This window comes from Pseudochaenichthys georgianus, chromosome 1 (assembly GCF_902827115.2).
Source record: "Pseudochaenichthys georgianus chromosome 1, fPseGeo1.2, whole genome shotgun sequence".
In the NCBI taxonomy this organism is placed as follows: Eukaryota; Metazoa; Chordata; class Actinopteri; order Perciformes; family Channichthyidae; genus Pseudochaenichthys; species Pseudochaenichthys georgianus.
In genome coordinates this window covers 14,207,355-14,230,848 of record NC_047503.1, presented here as the reverse complement: position 1 = coordinate 14,230,848, position 23,494 = coordinate 14,207,355, and the positions used below count along the sequence as shown (strand labels likewise).

The 23,494-nt window shown below is 42.8% G+C and overlaps 1 protein-coding gene across 2 annotated transcripts in view; it reads left to right on the top strand.

Moving 5' to 3' along the window:
• dok7b (docking protein 7b) overlaps window positions 1–23,439 on the top strand; it is a 42,524-nt gene extending 19,085 nt beyond the window's left edge. Inside the window, exons 7-13 of one of the 2 annotated variants that reach the window (XM_034089062.1) lie at window positions 3,090–3,197; window positions 3,999–4,921; window positions 19,489–19,560; window positions 19,738–19,783; window positions 20,714–20,848; window positions 21,024–21,197; window positions 22,012–23,439. In XM_034089062.1, the coding sequence (XP_033944953.1) occupies window positions 3,090–3,197; window positions 3,999–4,921; window positions 19,489–19,560; window positions 19,738–19,783; window positions 20,714–20,848; window positions 21,024–21,197; window positions 22,012–22,145 (1,592 nt within the window). In that variant the 3' untranslated portion in view covers window positions 22,146–23,439. Of the gene's footprint in view, window positions 1–3,089; window positions 3,198–3,998; window positions 4,922–19,488; window positions 19,561–19,737; window positions 19,784–20,713; window positions 20,849–21,023; window positions 21,225–22,011 lie in introns of both variants that reach the window. The other variant, XM_034088989.1, reaches the window with a different exon arrangement.
• The last annotated feature ends 55 nt before the right edge of the window (window positions 23,440–23,494 follow it).

The window sequence follows — 23,494 nt, the reverse complement described above, 5'->3', positions numbered from 1 at the left end:
GGGAAGCAGTAGGCGGTTAGAGAAATGAGAACTCCTCTCCTCTGAGCGGTCATTTTAAAGAGACGTCCATTAATGATGACAGAAGGCAGCAGCCCTCTGTCTGAGGGACAGATGTGTTCATGATGACTTATATATTTACTTTGATTCATTCACAGTGCGGTATAATGAGACAATAACAGGCTACAGATGCGGACACGCACACACACATATATATGTGTATATATGTATATAAATAAATACAATTTCAGAATCAAACAGAGCACTCTCATAACTCGTAACACTATCAGAGACTGGATATACCCCCCCCTCTGGTCGCTACAATGAGGAAAATAAATTACGGGCCAAAAGTTGTATTTACAATTATTAAAAGTAAGCAGAGGACACCAAACCAACAGACCTGTCTGTCCGCTGCATCTAAGCACACACTGTACCACACACACCTACACACTGTACCACATGCACACACACACACGCACGCACGCACGCACGCACGCACATACAGCTCCTAAAACAGGCTACAGCCGTGGTGTATTTTATTGTGAAGCACTGAATGGTTTTAGAAAAATATCGACTCTTTGTTTGTAGATATCTACTACTAAACTAAAGCAAATAAAGAGAGTAGGCCTGTTATACTGAGTGATATATATTATACACACTGCTCTGCTTTCTGCACCTCACAGCTGTTCTCACTGTAAACATCGCGTCGCGATGAAAGCAGTTTCTAAAATAATATCCAGGGGATGCATGCAGAGCTGTCATTGGCTAAGATAAGTCCGGCCATGCGTCACGACTCTTTGAAACATCTCTGTTCCCGGAAATGCATCCACGAAGCAGCCGTGGAGGACCATGGAGGACCCATCAGTGTATCCTCGGTTAGAGCTCCTCCAGAGAGCCTCCTCGATGCTCGATGCTCGGTCCTCGACGTGCATTTAGAGAAATGGGATGTCCTTCAACATGGCGCGCTAAAATTCATTTCCGGGTCACTACCGGAGGACAGAGGAGTCGAGGAGTCGAGGAGGGGGATTTGATTAAATGAGAAAGGGCCCCGGTTACACTGGCTGGAGGTATTCTGTTTCCTCATGAGCATTATTTCTTTTGATATCTCATACTCTGTTTGCTAGTAGGCTATATCCACTTTAAGCCGGAGCCTGCAATTCTGGAGAAAAATGATATTTAAACTCTACATCCACACAAACACCTCGGTCCCATCACCATCAGTTGTCAAGTTTCAGATTGAATTTACAGTCCCCCTCACACCTGCTGCCTAACTTTGGCGGCCATGGCCTTTCTCTTAATGGAATAGTGTTGTGTGGCTCATTGAACTGAACCAAATCGTTTTTATATTCATTCAATATTCATTCATAAGGTTGAAAAAGGAATTATGATTTATAATTATTATTATTATAAAAAAATGGCAAGGTTCACCTGCTATCCTTCCAGTGTACACTTTCCCCCTTCTCTTCAATTCTATCTCTCACACACACACACACACACACACACACACACACACACACACACACACACACACACACACACACACACACACACACACACACACACACACACACACACACACACACACACACACACACACACACACACACACACACACACACACACACACACACACACACACACACACACACACACACACACACACACACACACACACACACACACACACAGCGCTCACTCCTCGTATCTCTGTAATTGTCTGTCATAGGTCCAACAGCTTAAAAAACATATTGTAAAAAGGAAGGCTCTTACCTTTAATTATTTAAATGCCTAGAAACAGTTAGCCGATCAACATGATGACATATTTGCTGGTGTGTGTAGCTCTATAGGTTGATGGTTGAGTGATAATCACTGAGATTGATGGAAAATCATATGGAAAATATTAATAAACAGCATCCACCTTGACAATCTCCCAGATTAATAGTCAGCCACCCTGAACATTTATTCTCAGCCAACCTGCGTCAGCCTGCTGAGGCCCACCGTCACCCCACTGCATTCAGTTCTGTGAAGAAGCTATAATTAGCGTGGAGCTAACATTAGCAAATGTTAGCTGACACCCCACATAGCGTAGTGAAGAAACTTGGCATCTTAGCGTTAGCATATGCTGCTGCGGTCTAGAGGCACAGATGCATGGGTTAGGTTGTTGACACCTACAGTATATACACACACCCTTACCCACTGCTCAGACACACACTAGCAAACACACGCACACTATGTATATATAGCAGGCATTACGTGTGTAATTGGCAGGGTTTCACACTAAATTGACGTTCCAACAGATAGCCACGGCGCCTTTAACCTCCAGGGAGATGTTAAATTTACAAGCGGGTATAACAGTTGGACACGCACGCGCGCACGCACACACACACACACACACACACACACACACACACACACACACACACACACACACACACACACACACACACACACACACACACACACACACACACACACACACACACACACACACACACACACACACACACACACACACACACACACACACACACACACACACACACACACACACACACACACACACACACACACACAGCGTCTTAAAAAGGAGGCTGATGCATTGCATACAGTAGCACAACATTTCTGTCCTTAAGTTTCCTTTCGTATTGAGATACAAAAGAGTTTTCTGGCCTAATGTTGTTGTTTTCTGAAAGACATTGAAGGACACGTTTTCATATTTATTGCCAAAATGAATAAATTGTGACTGCCCTTGAAATGTTGCTACTATCTTTGTTCACACCATCACAATTGCAGTGAATACATTCATTCCAAAGTTGATTTGGACTAAAGTCAAAGTAACATCTTCAGTACACAAAAGATCCTTCAGTAGCGAGCTTTACTTTTTAACATTAACTTTAGAAATATAAGAATTTGTTCTCAAATGTTAACTCACTTCTTTATTCAGAAAAGATGATGGACAGGGGGAAAACAGTTTGAATGCACAGAATGTGTGCATTTAACCGGGTCTGGTCTTCATTTGTTTTGCTGAAACATTCTGAATGTCTTACGTTTTTGTTCTCTCTTTTTTTGTGTGCTCGCTATATGAAATGTAGATCCCAACGCTGATCCAGCATCAGCAGAGGAGCGTCTCAGCCTGGAGGCGTCCGAGCTGGAGAAGAGACTCAGCATGTTGTCTCAATGCAGCCTAGCCAGCAGCACAGGTACGTTATACTGGTAAATTCACCCTATAGGTTATATATCCAATATACAACTCATGAGCACTCTGTAATATTAATAACACAAATAAAATACTTTGTTTAGCAACTCTAATGCAAGAAAATTAGCATGGAGTTCTTTACATTAAGGGAACATTGAATGATCATACCAATACTAATTAGCACCTAGGTTTCTGACTCTATACTTAAAAACACAACATAACCTACTTTACTCGACTTACGCAGACTGCTCTTGACATCAAAGTCATATTTTGTTCAGCCTGCTCACAATGTCCTTCCTTGAGTGTAAACTCACAGTGGCTCCTGTAATGTATCAGAGGGATATACTCATCATTTCAGGACCTTCAGATGCTGATGCAGTTTAGGTCTGGAGTATGCTATCATACAGGCATTTTTAATTGACACTCTGTGTGGGCTAAGCATACAAAGTTTTTGTCATAACTACGTGTGTATGAATCATCATTGGTGAAGTTTAGAGGCTCAAAGGACACATGATTCATTTTTACAGATTGAACAGCTTACAGAACATTTCTGAAAAAAACAACTCCATGATTTCTGCCTTTATTGCAAAATAATTGAACGGTAGAAAATGAGAGCCGTTGACTGTTTTCAAATTGTCATAATATTGTGTACCCAGTGCTTAGTTAGGTACACAATTTACATATGAATTATTAAATACTCAGAACATCGTAGTTAATCATTTGGTTGGTGACTGATTAATGTCTTTCAGTGTGTGTTTGTGCATATTGGGTAATCAGGATCTAATCATTGTCTCTCTTTCTTCAGCTTCCACTTACAGCTGCAGCACATCTGTTGCCGGAGACGACCAAAGCAGCATCTCCAGCTCCTCTTCCAGCCAATCAGATACAAGCTACGGCAGCAGACTTTCCTTTAGGGCGGAGCCGTTAGCTCGACTGCACATCTCCACGGATACGGCCTCCAGCTGCTCCACGCTGAAGGCCCTGAGCAGCTCTGATGACCGGCTGTTCGCTGCTGTGATGGGGATCTCCGGTCCCCGCCCCCCCTCCGCCCAGCTCCACCTTCGGGGTCTCAATGACAGTGGACGGCAGAGCTCATTGGACAGTGGGATTGGGGTAGCAGCAGGAAGCCAGTCCTCTTACTCGGGGAGCTACTCCTCATACACCGGGAGTCTGGACATGGCCAGCCAGGGCGGGGAGGGGGAGTTTGGCTCTGTGGGCAGCTTACCTGCTCATCTCCCTTCTTCACCTCCTCCTTACCTTCCTTCTTCACCTCCTCCTCCTCCTCCACCTCCCATCTCTCCTCCTCCTTCTTCTCCTTTTCAGACCACCCTTACCCCAGAGCCTGCTTCCTCCTCCTCGTGCCCTTTCACCTCCAGATCTAGCTCTCGTGCGTCCCAGGGACACAGCGAGGACTATCAGATCCCCAGCCTGCTCCGCCTGTGGTATGACACCCCCAGGAGTCTGCTGCAGAGCCTGTCCCTGAGGGAACCCCCCCTCCAACAAGGTCCCCCTGAGCTGGGCCGGGACAGCAGGAGAGGTGTGGAGGCCAGGGGAAGTCAGGGTCAAAGGTTGACTAACAGCCCACCAGGAGGCAGGGCGCAGCGTCAGGCCATGATGCAGCGCTCACACTCCTGGGGCAGCGAGAGGGCGCCCCCTGTGGAGGGTGAGGGGGAGTCTACACCGAGACCCCTGCTGCCGCCTGGAGGCTCTGTTAGTGGAGAAACTCAGGTAATATCACACTCTCAAATCAATAAACCAGTCAGACAATTTAGTAGATTATGACACATCAGGGGGAGCATCGTTAAATAATGTATGATGTGATGTTTGAAATGAAAACCCCTCTTTGTGAAGTGGATCATTTATAAATAATTCACAAATATCTCTGTCAGTGGGAGCAGAGAACATCCTCTTTTAAAAACATTCCCCTAACACTAGAGGCAAAAACTGAGGCGATTTGGTTAATCACATTATAATTCAGTGGGTTAGGGTTAGGGTATACTTTCTCGTTCGCACAAGATACTTTCTTATGGTAAAACACATCGAACTGCCCGATTATTAAGGCCATATTATTAGTTTTATGAAGAATATGTCTGGTCGCCAGGGTGTGTGTGTGTGTGTGTGTGTGTGTGTGTGTGTGTGTGTGTGTGTGTGTGTGTGTGTGTGGTGTGTGTGTGTGGGCATTTGTTTATGATAGTGTCGTTCGTTCCGGTGCACTCCGGCAAGACTATAGCACTACATCGAGATTAAGATTAAACGAATTTCTTTCACTTGGGACTACACATATAACTATAGAGAACCAGATGTGTGGAAATTACTGTTCATGGTAATTTGAAAACAAATGCCGGTGTCGGACACACACAAACACACCGAACGCACACACACAGAGCAGAGCTGAGCACAAACACACACACACATCATGCGCCCTGGTGACAGGGGCGGTTCTAGGGGGGGCCAGGGGGGGGGGGAAGTGCCCCCCTAACACTTACCTCTGACCCCCCCTGTGGCCCCCCTAACAATGAAAAGTTTATTTATTTATTTTTTAAATGTATATTTTCTGGTACTCGGTTTGCCAAAAACCGCAGGATTTTGTTGCTGTAATGTGAGATTGTGCAGACACCCTTATGTAAAGTAGAGATGTAACTGTTCATTGCCTTTATTTTTATATAAATATGGTGTTAGTGCAAACATTGCACTATAACTTAAGCTGAAGCTAACAGTAATAAGATCTATCTGAAATAAATAAGTGTACTGAAACAAATACCAATTACTGTATTGCATTGTTTTCTTATGCGCAATTACTTCATACTGTCTAGTTCTCTTTTTCGTCCTGCATTTATTGTGCCCCCCTCAGAAAATAACTGGCCCCCCAGTGGCCCCCCCAGTCAAATTGGTCTAGAACCGCCACTGCCTGGTGACCGGACATCTCCTTCATAGAACGAGTAATAGGGGGAATAATCGGGCAGTTCGATGTGTGTAGAGCAGTGGCGTAGCCAGGAATTATTGTGTGGGTGGGCCTGGAGAAATGTAAGTGGGCCAGGGGGAGACATTAAGTGTGGGGTCTGAGCTGAAACTTCGTTAATGATTGTAATGATTTTTTAATGCACCAATAGAACTTAAGCATACATTAGCAGTGAAAACAAAAACATAGGCACGGCGGCCTCAGAATGTGTGTAAAACTGACATCCACATAGGGATGGCTATCGTTAAGGCTTTAACGGTACTACTACTTTTATCGATAGCGCTTACGCTTATGCTCCAGGTTCAGTACCAACCACATCATAAAGTACGCGGACGATACAGCAGTGGTGGGACTCATCAGGGACAACAACAAACAGGCATAGGGAGGAGGTGAAACATCTGACAGACTGGTGTAACACCAACAACCTGATCCTGAATGTCGATAAAACAAAAGAGATGATTGTCGACTTCAGGAACAAAAAGCACCCACCACTCCACATCAACGGCACAGCAAGTGAAGACTACAGGCAGCACCAAGTTCCTGGGGGTGCATATCACAAGCAGTCTGACCTGGTCCACTCACACTACATCACTATTTAAGAAGGCACAGCAGCGCCTACACTTCCTGCACAGCTCCCCCCTCCCATCCTCACCACGTTCTACAGAGGAACCACAGAGAGCGTGCTGACCAGCGGCATCTCCATCTGGTCGAGAGACTGCAACGCCAAAGACTGGAAGTCTCTGCAGAGAGTGGTCAGGACAGCAGAGAAGATCATCGGAGTTTCTCTCCCTCCCATCAGAGACACCGCTCAGAAACGCTGCCTAACAAAAGCCCAGAACATTTTTAAAGACCCCACTCATCCTCACCATGCTCTGTTCTCCCTGCTGCCCTCCGGCAAGAGATTCCGCAGCATTAAGAGCAGAACAGCCAGATTCTGCAATAGCTTTTTCCCCAAGCCATCAGACTGCTGAACAGCAAGCAGACCAGTAACATAAAGATTACATTACGCTGTGTAAAGGGCACATATTTGTTATATAGTATGTCTATTTTATTTATATGTATAGTAAGTCTTTATATTTTAAACGCACACTTTATCTTTAATTGTATCAGCACCACGTCACTATTATTTATTTATATGTACAATTTTAGCAAGTTTTTATATTGTCCTGTTCCTGTAAGCCAGTACAACGAAATTTCGTTTTAATAGTACACTCTGTGTCTTGTTGAAATGACAATAAAGTATGTCTATGTCTATGTCTTATCGATCCGGTCCTTTAACATTACTTTTATCGGTTCTTTTGGAGAAAAAAAGAAGGTAAACTAACTAAACAAATTGTGAACAAAACTAACATTGCTTTTTATTTAAATTAAATACATAATATTTCACATCAAAGAAACAACAATGTTTTAACAAATCATATTAAATAATGTGATGACAGAACTGTAAACAGAATAGCTGAAACTTTAACAAAATAAATAACTCAGTTTCCTCTAATCATTAACCCATGTTTGTATAATGTAGTTAACTCGGTGTGTCGCTGCTAGCAAACATAACACCTGACGTGGAAACGTTCCTCGTGGATGGGGCTACAGAGCTACTAGAAAGACAGTGGAACCCGGTGCATTCCTCCGTCTGGATGTGGAGCACTTTTGCTAAATGTTTAGACAAATTGCTCGTGTTACCGCCCTCACATGATAAACTCTTATTCCACTTTTGATAACGAGTATTGTCCACATAGACACGGCTATAGTTTAACCACACCTCGGAGCGCGTTCTCTCCGCCATCTCCTCCGTGTGTGTGTGTTGCTGCATGTTGTAGCAGCTGCGTGTGTGTAAACTGCCCCGCCCCCTCTCACACAGACGGGGGCGAGATCTCTTAAACGGAGTTGGCGACACTTAAACTGCAATGTAATGTTTGTGTAGCAATAATACATACAACATATATCGGGGGCACAGGTTGTTTATCCTTGACAGTCGCACAATGGGCACACACTGAGTGTTTTCATATTCAGCAAATGTGTACACGCTAAACTGCAGACCTCAAGATGAAATAATACTTTCATTCACTCACGGCAAAAGTTACTTTACTTACTATAAAAACTCACGGTAAAAAAATGCACTCCCTATTCCATTGTCATGAAGGTGGAATCTAACTATATCCAGAATACGTTTTATTGGATCCAGGCAAGAAAGATGTTTATTTCTGCTGTAAAGTTGGGCATTTTAACATGGGGGTCTATGGGAATTGCTCCTTTTTGCATCCATCCCCTGTCGGCCACTAGATGAACTGCAGTTTGTGGCACTTCCTTCTGGGCTTCCCGGCTCTGCGCTATGAAGCGCTGATTGGCTGTGGGTGGGCCAGACGTGCATGTGGGTGGGCCCAGGCCCACCCGGGCCCACCCACAGCTACGCCGCTGGTGTAGAAGTGTGTGTGGTTGAACGTAGCAGCCTCGATCTCTTATCAGCTGTTCTAATGAAGGGAAACACAGTGAAGTAAACAGTAAAAGGCACCGCTCTTTGCAGCTGGTGCTGCTCTTCTCAGATTCTGCTGAGTTACACGTTACTGCCTCCAGTGCCCTGTACGACGAAGCCAGTTCAACAGACCCTGGATATGTTTGAGGTTTAAGTAATCCTAACAAACGCAATCTCGCTAAGTGGTCCTACGAAGCTGGTTATCAACTCAGTAAATCAACCAGGGTTTCTCTGTCCGGCTGAGAGCGTGTTCACGTGAAAGGGACGGGATTACCAACATTTGACCAATCACAAACATGGAGACGCGTGCTGACAGCGCAGCGTCATACTTCATGAATGAATAGTAAACAGCAAATCCTGCTTCGTAGTACAGGCCACTGGTGCGTTCATGAAGTGAAGGAGGTTTTCTTTCTATAAAACAGCTGCGGGCAGCAGATACTGTGAGAGTCACGGACAGGAATTCATAGATCAAAGCAGACTGGTTTACAGACTCTTCTGTTTTGCGAATCCGGTGCTTAAACAAATAGCTCTAAATCCCTGGCCAAAATGCCTCTAAATGAAGTCCGAGTTTGAAATATATCTCAAATAATGTATGCACTGCCATTTCCCCAAATAAACATAACAGTCTGCAATGAAACGGTTGTCTCCACTTCCTACTTGGCGCACCGGTAATTTTCTCGGGCGAACGAGAAACTAACAAAATACTTTCTCGAGATAGTATTTTGTGCGAATGAGAAAGTATATTGTGCGCACGAGATACTTTTTTTTTTCTCCATGAACCTTTAGGGGCTCCGCATTTATGAAATTAAACCCTTTTTTTTAATGCTAATATCTTTCTACATCTCTTGGGTTTAATCCCACGGAAGCTAATTTATTCTTCATGTTTCTGCTTCTGTTTATTGGGCCCACAGTGGTTTTTCTTACATTGTAATAATAAACGAGGTCTTATGCAAATACAGCTATAGCCAGGGTTGGGAGGGTTACTTTGTAAATGTAATCAGTTACTGATTACTGATTAAATGGCTCTGAAAGTAATCCGAATACAGTTAGAGTTACGTGTCTTAAAAAAGTAACGTAATCAGATTACTTTTAGAGTACTTTTGGATTACTTTCTTTTTCCATCACAGATGGGTATGTTTTGGTGAACAGGAGACACAAAAAGCAAAAGGAAACTGAACGTGTTTTTACTGTGTTAATGGCTTATCAAGAGCACAACTGAAACATCACATCTGAAACGATGTAACAACATAATACACTTTTTGGGGATGCAGCTTGGGATGTGAGGAGTGAGGGACACGGCTTTGAACGGGCGTGTCACCTTCTGTCCTGCCAGTGTTGGCAGGACATGAACTAAAATGTCGAACTCGGACTTCATTTTAAGGACATTTCGGCCAGGGGTGTAGAGCTATATTTGTTTAAGCACCGGATTGGCAAAACAGGAGAGTGTGTGCACCAGTCTGCCTTGATCTATGAATTCATGTCCCTGACACTCACAGTATTTGCTGCCCGCAGCTGTTTTATAGAAGGAACACCTCCTTCACTTCATGAAATCTCTGCAGCACCAGGAGGCAGCGGGAGGGTTAACTCAGCCTCTGAGAAGACGAGCGCGCCGCGCAGTGCCTTTCACGCACCGCCTTTCACGCACCGCCTTTCACGCACCGCCTTTCACCGCCTTTCACCGCCTTTCACGCACCGCCTTTCACGCACCGCCTTTCACGCACCGCCTTTCACGCACCGCCTTCACTATGTATACCTTCAGAAATAATCATTAGTAAGGCTAAAGAGCGACTGCAGGCTGATGAGTTTTAACCACACACACCTATACACACACACACGCGATTTAAACGCAAACTTTTGTTCCTCCATGTTTCGAGCGAGCGGACCCGCGATTTTTTTTCAAACGCTTTTTTGGTCCATCTGTGTCGGCTCTAATGATTCGAATCGGCTGTACCTACTAATGAATATTACATGGTGAGAGGAAATCTTTCCACCAATAATTCCAATAAGTAATCCAAAATGTATTCACTTCAGGTTTACGAAAGTAACTGTAATTACTGTTACTCGTTTTTCAAATGTAACGCGAGCTGAATACAGTTACTTGATTTTTGTATTCTGATTACGTAACGCCGTTACATGTATTCCATTACTACCCAACCCTGGCTATAGCCTACCTTTGTGCTAACGAGTCACAATGAGCTCCTCCGTAGACGTGTGGTTTGGATGTAGAGATTGCTGAGGTTATCGAGTCGATGATGTCAGAGATGTTTAGCTGTATTCGAATCAAGGCATGTCGGGACACCATAGACTGTGGGTGTTTCTCAATCTCGAGTACGCTTGCTTGGTAGCACATGTCTTCCGAGCGTCTTGCTTCAGAAGCAGCCTCGACATTTCTCCAAACGAAGTACGCCGGGCTCGGTAGAATTCCAAGTATGCTGGACATTGGAACAGTACTTCGGCGGCACTCAATGCTTGAAATAGTGGCTCTGGAGCAGCTTTACTCGACATTGAGAAACACCCTGGCCATTTCTCAATCTCGAGGATGCTGGCTTGGTAGTCGCAAGTATGCTTCCAAGCCACGGCTTCGGAAAACGAAGAAGAATGGAAACAGGCTATCAAGTGTGCCACTCTCTCTAACTGTTTCAACATAAACTGTACCGAAAATAAATACCTCACGATGTCTATCTAATTATGAACTTGCTTTACTTTCACGGAACATATTTACCATATTTACCAACACATATTCTACGCCACTACATACTTACATTTAAATGTGTGCTGCGTCAGTTCAGCCATTCTCCGCAAGGGTTTTTGAAATTGGTCCGTGCGCAAAGCATTGTGGGGATTTGTGGGGATTACCCATGTGCAGCCTCGAAATTTCCCCCAATCCAAGGACTCGGCCTCGGTGGAATTCCAAGTATGATGGAGATTGGAACAGTCCTTCCGCGGCACTCGATGACGTAGCATCCTTGAAATATTGTCTTGGAAGCCAGTATCCTCGAGATTGAGAAACGGCCCCTGTATGCGGGACACGCTGCTGAAAACACTAGTAGGCTATAGAGTGGCGAAGTCCCGACCATCTACTCCATGGGACCTTATTTCGGAAAAATTATGTAGTGAAGTGAATGGGGAGAGAAAACGTATCTTTCGATCCCGTTTGAATTGTGCCACGAATTACACATATGATGTTTGTCAAAAAAGTCACAGTGTGTCATAAAACTGTTGAAATATAAGACTAGGAAAAATACGCAACTAGAAAGACTACACATCCCAGAATCCCGGTCCCGCATGCTGGCTCTTACGGAACCGACTAACTCCCCTTTTGTACAGCTCTCAACATGCCCAGACTTTTTACCTCGTTTAATACTTTTCGCCTCATTCTGAAAGAAAGAAGTGAAATGTGCCAACGTGACGGCCGTCTTGGTGTGTGGTGCGAGACAGGAGATGTAGTTACTTCACAGTTTTACGACACATTTAAAAAATGTTGACTTGCAAAATTATCTTTTAAATTGTCAAACATCATATGTCTAATTCGTGGCACAATTGAAACGGAATCAAAAGATAATCTTTCTCTCCCCATTGACTTCAATACATAATATTTCCGAAATAAGGTCCCCCGGAAAGGGAGGGACTTCGCCTCTCTATCTGGAAGAACTATCTTGTGTTGTTTGCTCTCAAATTGCTTACATGTTTCTACAGTACTAGATATTGGAGCACCTCTGTTTTTTCAGCATGCTAGATTTACATTTGTACTTTTGACTTGGAATAAAGAGGATCTTTATTTGAATTCAGTCTTAGGTACATTGCCAGGTCAAAAAGAAGGGGCATAAGGTTTATAATAATACTGAATAGAGCTAACCTGTGCTATGTTGTTTTCATGAACATGCATTTCAAAACTTCAGTTCCCAAGTTCCAAATACATAGGAAGCACAACTAACACAGTAGCCTGCTAGAAAGGAAATATAACAATAATGTGTGGAGCTGCTCTTTGATGTCGATACGCTGAAAACTTGAATGAGTTCTTCCTCGGCCTATGCTACCCTCTTCCACCAATTTTTATGAAAATGTAGTTGTTCCGTAATTCAGCTTGCTTCCAGCAACGAAGCAAAAAAAAAAGAATCTTCTTGGTGGAGATACTAACACAACAAGACTTATGGCACATTTCCACTGCAGCGGGGTAGCCCCGTTTAAGCGTCCTCGCTCAGGCCTCGGGCTGCCTCGCTGGCCGTCCGAGGCAGTGACGCATTCCCATTACAGTTTAGGACCTGGGGTAGCAACGCAGTGTAGGCGGGGCGATCGGCTTTTTTTTCACATTTCGAGTTGTTCCGTCGAGCTCCCGCTGGATTTTATCATCCCCAATGAGATGTAGGAACGTCGTCACCTCCTCGGTCGACCACGGTGTGCTTTTCTTTGACGTTGCCATTTTTGTAGCTCCTCCGTTTACAAAAATGCTGTGTATAAAAATGCTGCAAGCTTGCTTCTAGATATATATGCGACGCTAGGGATGATCTCGCGCGCGATCTTGTGACGATTCTCTCTGACCAATCAGCAGTCGAGAGTGTTGACGTCACTAGTTCAGCCCTGGCCCTGGCCTGATAGAACCACGATTTTATGGGGCCGGAAAAAGAGGGAAAAAGTACCCGCTAGCCGGTGCTACGCTATATGGAAAGGCCACCAAAAACTGGCCTGGCCGCTTGAGGACGATTAAGGACGCTTAAATTGGGGCTACCCGCTGCAGTGGAAATGCGCCATAAGAGTACTAAGGCATGCTAGCTGTGTTGTAAGGCTTGTACTTAGCTAAAAGCCCTCCTGTGGCTAACATGCACAAATACTTACGAGCTAATAATACTAATACGAGCGGAGCACATTTTCTCATCCGCCTCACGGAGCGTGGAAAGTGAGGGGCAGGGCTGCCTCTCTTCCGTCGGCGTGGATAGGAGGTTTACCTGTGCACCTGTGCTGTTGTGGGGAGGTTTTTCCCGGGAAGTCGCGGAGAGACGGAGCGGCTGCACGTTGTTGCTTGGGCCCCCTTTTTCCACCTGCCCAGTTGTGCTGTGGCGGGGACCTGCTTCCACTTGTCGTGTGCTGCTGTCCTGGCGAGATTTTGCCCCGGGGGGCGTAACGGAGAGACCGGAGCGGCTTTGCGTTCGGGCTGCGGCCTGCTTTACACCTGCTGTAGTTGAGGCCTGTATCCACCTGCTCCACCTGTCGTGCTCTACGGTGCCGAGGACGTTTTACCACGGGGATATCGCGGAGAGACCGGAGCGCCACTACGCCTCGAGCTGGTCCTGCTTCGCCTATCCTGCTGTACTGAGGAGGTTCTGCACCGGGGATATCGCGAGGAGAACGGAGCGCCTCCACATTTCGGGCCTGCTTGCACGCCTATCCGGATGCTGTGCTGGTCTGGGAAAATGGCCCATATCGTGATTCTACTGTGCCTGTTAACTCTTTTGGACTATGAGAAGATCTCTAGTCATTCTGAGGAGTCTACTGGATTCAGGTCTGTTCTGCCACCCGCAGTGGGCATCCCCTGCAAAGGTTCGGATGTGTTGCTCAAACAATTACCGGTTGCCTTGTCACAGTCAATCTGCTCGACAAAATATGTTTGTCTTTTTTGTTTTCCTGCGATGAAGGTTCTTCAGGACTACTTCTTAAGCTCTAATCACACTCTCGCAGACTTTTCCGGTGTTTCTAAATTAGATGACAATGTATGTGTGTCATTTAAGAGGAAAAGATGCCTGTTTTTGTTGTTGTTATTACTGTCAGGAAATGTACAACCTAACCCTGGTCCGCCCAGTAGTAGTAGTCAGATCGCTACTCCTGCTGATTTTAAAGCTAGGTCTGGGTTGGGTTTCATCCACTTGAATGTGCGCAGTCTGTTAGGTAAACTAGATTTTGTCCGTATCTGGGCAAAATCGACTGACGCTGACGTCATTGTCTTATCTGAAACATGGCTAAATAAGTCTATTTTGGCCTCTGACATTGCCTTAAATGGTTTTAATGTGTATCGTACCGACCGGCCTAATAAAGGTGGTGGCGTTGCAATTTATGTTAAGAATAAGTTCAGTGTAACCACATTAGTTTCCAAATCGATCAGTAAGCAATTTGAATTTTTAGCCTTAAATATAGAAGTGGCAAAGGGTCAACAGGTCATGGTAGTGAGTTGTTACAGACCCCCCTCAGCTGTCAAAGACTCCTTGTCTTCACTAGCAAATCTTTTATCACAACTAGACTACAAGGAAATAGTCCTACTTGGAGATTTTAACTGGGACTGGTTAACTGCAGTGTCAGAGGATTTTAAAAACCTTTGTATCTCATTGAATGTTACTCAGATTGTGGACAGTCCTACTCGCCCAAATATTAAGTCCCCTAATAAATCCTCCCTAATTGATCTTATTTGAATTAATGTTCCCCATAAATATTCATCTGTGGGAGTATTTGCAAATGATCTGAGCGATCACTGTGTTGTAGCCACAATTAGGGACACTAAGGTCCAAAAGGTTAAACCTCGCATTATCATCAAGAGAGACAAAAAACATTTTGTGGAGCAGGGGTTTTGTGGCATGATCTGTTTGATTTTGATTGGGGTAAAATCGATCTGTGTGCTGATGTGGAAACCGCATGGTCTTATTTTTATCTTGGTTTTATGGAGATCATTGATAGACATGCACCCCTGCGTACATTTAGAGTAAAGGGACGAGACAATCCTTGGTTTTCTGCTGAGCTGTCTAGTCTCCTTCACGAGAGAAACAAGGCCTGGGCAAAGGCTAGGAAATCAGGCTCAGAGGTAGAGTGGCTGCGTTTTAGGCAGCTAAGGAATAGCTTCACTTCAAATGTCAAAAGTGCAAAGTCGAAGTACTATTTGTCAGTTACCACAGAAAACCTAAATAATCCTAGGAAATTTTGGAAAGCAATAAAATCGATATCAACCGGTTGAGATCCGTAATGAGCTACCTCCGTGCCTTACCACAGCATCTGGCTCTATATCGGACAGGGCTACTATGCTAATTGCTTTAATGAGGCATTTTGTGTCCTGCGGTTCTCTATTTGATTCTGTCACTAACTCTGCTTCTGTAAACACCACAGTATGTGACTCTGAACAACGTGGTCTGGAAAACCCTTTCAGTTTTACCCCTTTTACTGTTGATGTTGTTCATGAAGCCTTATCTAAGCTAGATCCTAGGAAACCGGCTGGCCCAGACAACTTAGAACCTTTCTTTTTAAAGATAGCTGCAGATTTTATTTCTCCACCTCTTACTTCTCTTTTTAACCTCTCCCTCAGCACAAACACAATTCCAAAAGTATGGAAGTCTGCTTATGTCTTACCTTACTGAAAGGAGGGGAGGCAACTATTTTAAATAACTATAGGCCAATCTCTAAATTGTCAGTTCTGGCTAAGGTTCTTGAACGCCTAGTGAGTGAACAGGTAAAGGAGTTTTTATGTACAAATTACATCCTGTCTAAACATCAGTCAGGCTTCAGAAAGAAACACAGCACCATCACTGCGACAATGAAAGTGGTGAATGACATTACTAGCATTTTACATAATAAGCAGAGTTGTGCAGCTCTGTTTATTGACCTTTCCAAAGCGTTTGACACCGTTGATCATTGCATCTTAAAGCAGAGGCTACTCAGTATTGGCATATCCAGCAATGCAGTGGGGTGGTTTGTGAACTACCTCTCTGAAAGGTCCCAATGTGTTCATTTTGATGGACTGTCTTCTGAGTGTTTAAACATTTCTAATGGTGTACCACAAGGTTCTGTTTTAGGACCACTTTTATTCTCCATATATATTAACAGCGTAGGTGATAATGTGGATGAAGCTACTTTACATTTTTATGCGGATGATACTGTGATGTATTGTGCAGGTCCCTCCATTAAAGAGGCTGTTGTTAAATTACAGGCTGTTTTTAACATTATTCAGACTCAGTTCTCTGAATTAAAGCTTCTTTTAAATGTTGATAAAACCAAGGTAATGCTCTTTTCAAAAGCAAAAAAGACACCAGAGCCTGTTTTAGATATTGTAACTACGCAAGGAATACAACTTGAAGTGGTTACCTGTTACAAATACCTTGGTATCTGGCTTGATGATTGTCTCTCTTTTAAACTTCATGTCAATAACCTGCTAAAAAAAACTGAGGGTTAGGCTAGGGTCTTCTACAGGAACAAGTCCTGTTTCTCGCTTGAGGCCAGGAAAAGGCTAGTCACTGTGACCTTTTACCTGTGCTGGACTATGGTGTTCTGGTCTATATGAATGCACCTGCCAATTGCCTGGTCAAGTTAGATGCTGCGTATCACAGTGCACTGAGATTTGTGACAACTGTAAAGCATTAACCCATCACTGTACCCTGTATGCAAGGGCTGGTTTGCTTTCACTAACTGTACGGAGGCTCAGTCACTGGTACATTTTTATATATAAAACCATGTCAGGGAACTTACATCTTACATCTGCCCCTGATCTCACGGGAAAATTGTAAGTGGCTACTGCCTGAGATCGAATGCTGTGGTTTTATTAAATGTGCCAACTGCTAGGACTGTCTTAGGGAAGACAGCTTTTAGATGCGCAGCTCCTCTGTCTTGGAATAGTCTGCAAATTAAATGGAAACCTGAACAATCTGGTGCCACTAAATGTTTTTAAGCCGGTTGGATGCTACTCAATCGGATAGCTATTGGTACCTGTTATGTGGATTAAGTTTGTAAATGATGCTGTATGATGTCCTTTGTGTTCTATTTATGTTTTTATGTTTCATGTGGAACTACTTGAGCAGTCTCCCTTGGAAAAGAGATCAATGATCTCAATGGGATTTTATCTGTATAAATAAAGGTTTGAAATGTGAATGAAATGAATACTTACAAAGATGACTCAAACATTTGAAATGTTAGGTGCGGCGGTGCTTTGAGCCTAATGCTAATGATGTTAAGAGATAACATCATTGCATTAGAGTTTAGCATGATGACGGCCCTAGATGAAAGTTAAAGGATCAGTTGTTGTTCAGTTTGGAAAACCAGTCGACAGTCAGAGAAGAACCATAGAGCTACGCGGCTAACATGATTACAACTGTAGAAGACGAAATCTGGAATGTATAGCTCAATGCCCATATAAAACCTATATTTAGAAATAAAGGAATGTTTTCTTCCCTAAGGTATCCATGTGTAGCCTACATTAATTACTCACCCTGTGTTGAATTATTATGTATAATAAGATAGATCTTCCTCGAAATGCTTCAAGGGCGAACTTTCAAAACACTTTAAATCCTTTTGCCCAACAAGGCCTGAAATAAGAATCTGCATTCAGCATGACAGTATGGTAAGCTGCACCCTGTGAATAGTTATTCAAATAACATATCAAGGTGAGTTGAAAAGCAAATACTAATTTGTTGAGGCTTGTCTAGTTTTTTAGTCTACAACTGAATGAGAGTATTTCTAAACTTTGTAATCTTTGAAGTTTCTTCAGCAAATTGCCCATTAAGTGGTTTAGTCAGCTTTGTTGAGCTGTTATTTTAACTTCTGCCTTTGCCATATAGCATTTTTGTAGAAGGCAATTATTCAGCTTCACACACACACACACACACACACACACACACACCCACACACACACCACACACACACACACACACAACACACACACACACACACACACACACACACACACACACACACCACACACACACACACACACACACAACACACAACACACACACACACACACACACTCTTCTGCTTGCAATTCAGCTAATGACTCTCTAGGGTGCCTTTGTGATATTGTGTTTCATAGGCAATGCCTCACTGGCTCGTTGGGGATGTTGAAACAACTGCAGTGCTTACCACAGGGGTAGAAAAGCGGTAAACGCAATCATTCTGCATAACATAAACATGCTATTATTCTGGGTATAATATGGAGGTACAACACATTTGTAAACTTGCTTTTAAGACCATACATGACTCATACTGTACTGCGATGTAATGTGAAGGCTTCCATCACAGCTTTTCCTTCCATACGGACTGTTTAGCCTCCAGTCCAACAATCAAACACCAGACTAAGAAAAAAAGTGAGGTGTGGGTTTACATCAAAAACCTGTCCAGAGCCAGTTTTGTATTCCCTTTGATACCTTTGTCTGAAACCCCAAAAGCCCTCAGAAGAGATTTCGACACATTATATCTAATTTATTTTTTGATGGGTTGTGAGAAGCGCTTCCTCCCTCATAGTGAGGGAATTATCAGGAGCAGGAGTGGAAGCAGCGTGTCTTGTTATTCCTGACAGCTTGTGTAGGAGTGTGTGTGTTCGTTATACATCATGTTTATACCGAGAAGAGAGATTGAGAGTGAAAGGGGACGGAGAAAGTTTAATGAGTAGTGATGAAACGGACGGAAACCTTCAGAGAGGAGAATCCTGTTGTATGAAACAATAATGAATTCCTTTATTCATCATCTCTCAACTCTGTAGTGTCAGCTGTTCAATGATGCAAAAAGCGCGAATCCTTCATGTCGGGTAATGAGACGATGCCCCAGTCCACAAGTTGTATTGTGTGCTTTGGGACAACATATTCCTGAGGCACGAGCCTTCTGCATATTAGCTGTATTGGGAAGTAGGAAAAAAGACGCGTTGTCAAATATATCTCATCTCAGACCAGCCTTTTATTTTGTCTACCTCTCAAAATGTTCGTTCTGTCATCTTGGCTCTATATCAAAAATGTTTCTTCATCTCAAGCCCTTGCTCTTCCTTGTTTACCTTATCAGTCTTCTTCAAAGCCTCTCGGTCTCTCTCCATACCTAATTTCTCCCCAGTTTGAAAATGTTTTCTTGTAGCCATGAACGTTGAATGTTTCAGTTAAATTCAATTAACATGCTAAACTCTTTTCTTTCTAGAGCGGTCATGGTTTGGAAAACTACATTACACCAGAGCAGTGGCGTTCAGCGAGGAACAGATGCTTGAGTCAGGTAACAATGTGTTGTGTTATTGGATCCAGGAGTTGGAAATAAGAAGCTTCTATAGGCTTAAAACAGGACTATTTAGCATTTTGAAATAAGAAATAACACACTCTTTGCGCTTTATTCATGAAAAGTGTTATACATATACAAACATATATGAAATAATAGTTGTTATTTATTGTCTAGGTTGCCAGATCACCATCAAGCCCCTCACCTTCTGCAGATACACAAGGTGTGTTTGTGAATGCAACAAGTTTGGCTGGGTCTAATAAGTGATGGAAAGTAACACAGTGAATTCGAATATCTTTTTTAAAGCATACTGTACTTTACTTAATTAAATACTATGTCATGACTATTTTGAACTATACTATGTCTTTCTGTTTTGGACAAACTGTATTATTGACTTTTTCATGATAAACTAAATTATGACCTTTTTTGTCATACTATATTATTATATCCTGTGTAGTTTTTTCTAATATTTTTGACATACTGTCACATATGTGTTATTTTAGGTATTTTTGCAAAAATGGTAAACATACTATACTATGTTGTTTTCTTGTAGATCTGTACTATATTATGCTTTTCTTTCTCATATTTACAACATACTTTACTATGCAGTTTGTCATTTTCCCCAACATGCTATAATAGGTTTTTCCTGCTTTTTTGACGTACCATACTGTAGTTTTGAAGTACTATATGTTATGTTCTTATATCTGATATATTTTTGACATGCTTCACTATTTTATTTTCCCATGCTATACTATCTCGTTTTCCCCACTATTTTTTCAAGTTACTGCACTACTTAATTTCTCTCATGCTTTGGACATATTTCCGACAAACAATATTATTACGTTTTTCCACATTTTTGTCAAACTATTTTATTAATTTGGTACTGACTTACGCCCCTTTTTTCTCATAGTTTGGAGATGCTACACGATCTATTATGACATACTATTTTCTTCAATGTACTATCCTATTATTTGTTTCTGATATTTTTCTAAATTCTAAACTTTTCTTGACATCCTACACTTTGACCTATTTTTCGACATTCTACACTATTTCCGACATACTTTTTTATGACTTTAATTTTTGAGAATACTAAACTATGACTTTTTTTCACTTTGTACTTTAATTGACTTGCATCTCAAAACGTTGTTACCAGATCATCCTCTCTGTGTGAGCGAGGAGCAGGATGACGTTGGTGATAAGTGTGAAGGTCCGAGAAGACCGGGGTCCTCCCGGCCACCCTCTGCCCCCCCGCCTCCGCCTGTGAACCTGAGACCAACATCAGCCTGGGGTAACACAATCACTTATCAAATAATAACATCCTATGATGTTATATGTTTGATGTTATACACCAAGATGGTGTTTTTCCATCAAGAGTAACTCATTGTTTACATACTGACTCTTAATCGTGCTCGTCCGGTCTCATATCATAAGTTCATCAGCTGTCCTTTCGGATTCTCCTTCAGGTATGATCAAGTCTGCCCATCGAGCTCCTCCGTCGGTATCCCTGGAAAGTTGGCACCATATTGACAGCACTGTTAATGATGTCAACATCCCCATCAGCCCCCTGCCAGCTCGCACTAACAGAGAGCTGCTCTACACGGAGCTGGATCTGCAGGACCCCCACTCAGCTGTCAGAGGTAACTCTTTGCAGCTCCGCAGACCTAGTAAGAACATCCTGACCTGACTTTTCCTGCTTCTATCAGCTTGACTTTTAGTCAGCCTTTGCATCTCACAGCTTCACCTCTTTTTGCATTCTGAGCATACACAGCCTTCACATTTTAATTATCAGCATGTTTACCAATTCCTTCAAAAGCCAAACCTACAAAACACTCTCCCTCCTACATTTGGTTTGGTTTAGAGCATTCTGCTTTTGCTGCTTATTATCCTGCTTACCTCTATATCCCTCGGTTTTATTTGAAGAAATAAAAGTTTTCTTTGCAAGAAAGAAAAGATCCAACTGGTCACTACACTGCAGGCAAAGGAAGAACCAATGTATTCATGAAAAACACACGAATGAAACCATGTCTTGGCGCTAATTGATGTTGTAAAGTCACACAGTTACTGGACTGTAAAAATAAATAAAAGCAATTTACAGAAGTGACGAAACAATTTACAACAATGTAATTGTCTTAAAATGTTAAGCTCTGAATAGGCAAGTTGAAGAGAGCACCCTAAAGGTATAACGATTCACAAAGGGAACAAAACAGAGCTTCTCCAGATTGTACCTTAAAATTGTCTCTTTCTTAACGGTTTAGAGTTAGAATCCAGCAATACTCTTGAAAAAAACGTTTTAAAAAACTGTGTATGTTTCAGTTAAATGCATCTCAATGATTAATGTGTTCCTGCATTTGATGAATTTTAACTTCAATTTACAGAACACTTGATTCAAAGTAGAAACACAGTTCAACGGCTTGTCTTTTCTCCCCCTTTGTCGCTGATGTCCTGAACCAGAAGAGGGCTCCATCAGGTACGCCCACCTCGACATCGCTGCCATGGAAACAGCTCAGCGAGTGGGGGCGGAGCATGTTCAGGGCCGAGAGGACAGGCTGAGTCAGCTGGAGAGGCGGCGAGGGCCACCAAACTGACTGGCAGCGGCCACAACTCACTTCAAAACAGTTTCACTGCATCTCTCTGAATAGGCTCAAGGGCTTCATTGCAGTTAATCAAACACATTGTTGTACTTAACACACCCACAGTTGTGCCAGTGTACAGATACTGTCACAAACAATCCATTCCACTAAGAAAAAGATGTCTGGCAAGTCTCTAATGCAGCTGCCATATTGGATGTGTTTAGTGTTATGTTAAAGTTCTTATATTTTTAAATGAGTGATTTATTGAATTTCTGGAAGACGTTTACCCAAGGACCGTTCCTTTGTGTTGCATGGCACTTAATGTCTGCTGAGTTAGGAGCATTAACTGCTTTTTTTAAGATCCTCTCAGGTGAATGGTGAGCATTGGTATAAAAGCCTTAATTTTGAGTGAATTGCATCCAAACACAAATGTTTACCACTAATATGATATTCAGATAGGAGGGAGCAGCTATGCTTGACATTTATTATGTGTTGAGATGGATTTCTTCAGACTGCACAAGAAGTGAGAGATCAACGAGATCAAGCGCCTTACAATTGAGCGTTAAGATTCCCAGCTCGGCTATCATTCCACATCAGAGCTTTAAAGCATTCGATTGAAATAAGCAGTTTCGAGTAACGTCTGGGTGCAGATCACATTACACAGGCCCGTGTGGCCAGGCAGGACAGGAGCATTATTCATCACAGTAATCAATGTCTGCTTCAGGTCAGGATTGATGAAGGGAACAGCATCGTGTGTTCCAGTTTATCCCCTCCCTCCTGATATCATCATGACAAGTCGTCCGATGTTTGGAGCTCATTTCTTTTCATGGTAGCTGTAGCAGCAGTGAGGAGGAGAAACACGAGGAAGAGTTCGAAAGACTTCACCAAAAAGCTTCTTCCAGTCACTGCAGGGGCTGCTCTCCTCTACACGATTTGTAAATAGTAAATGCTTTTATTTATGCCATGTCGATAAATGTATATTTTTGAGATATTACTCTTTGTATATTGACAGCATCTGTATCTCACTTATTAAAATAATGCTGTTAAATGTTCAGGTTTCTGTGCTTTTTACCTGAATCTGCAAAACATTCTTCATTTTATATTGATCGGACCATGCCAGGGAGAAACTGTTTTTCAGCTAATGTAGGAATATGTCCACCTCGGTATGAGTTCCTACAGTAGTACCAGTCTATCTGATTTAGGATTTACAAATAGTGGCAGATACAAGATGAAGTATTCCTGCAGCTATCATCATCTGGTTCAGAGTGACTGTCCATACCTCAAAACACCCACACAATGATTCTTTCTGGTAGCAACGCCACCTTTTCAGCCAGACATTTCTCATAGACCTGTCATTAGGTGCA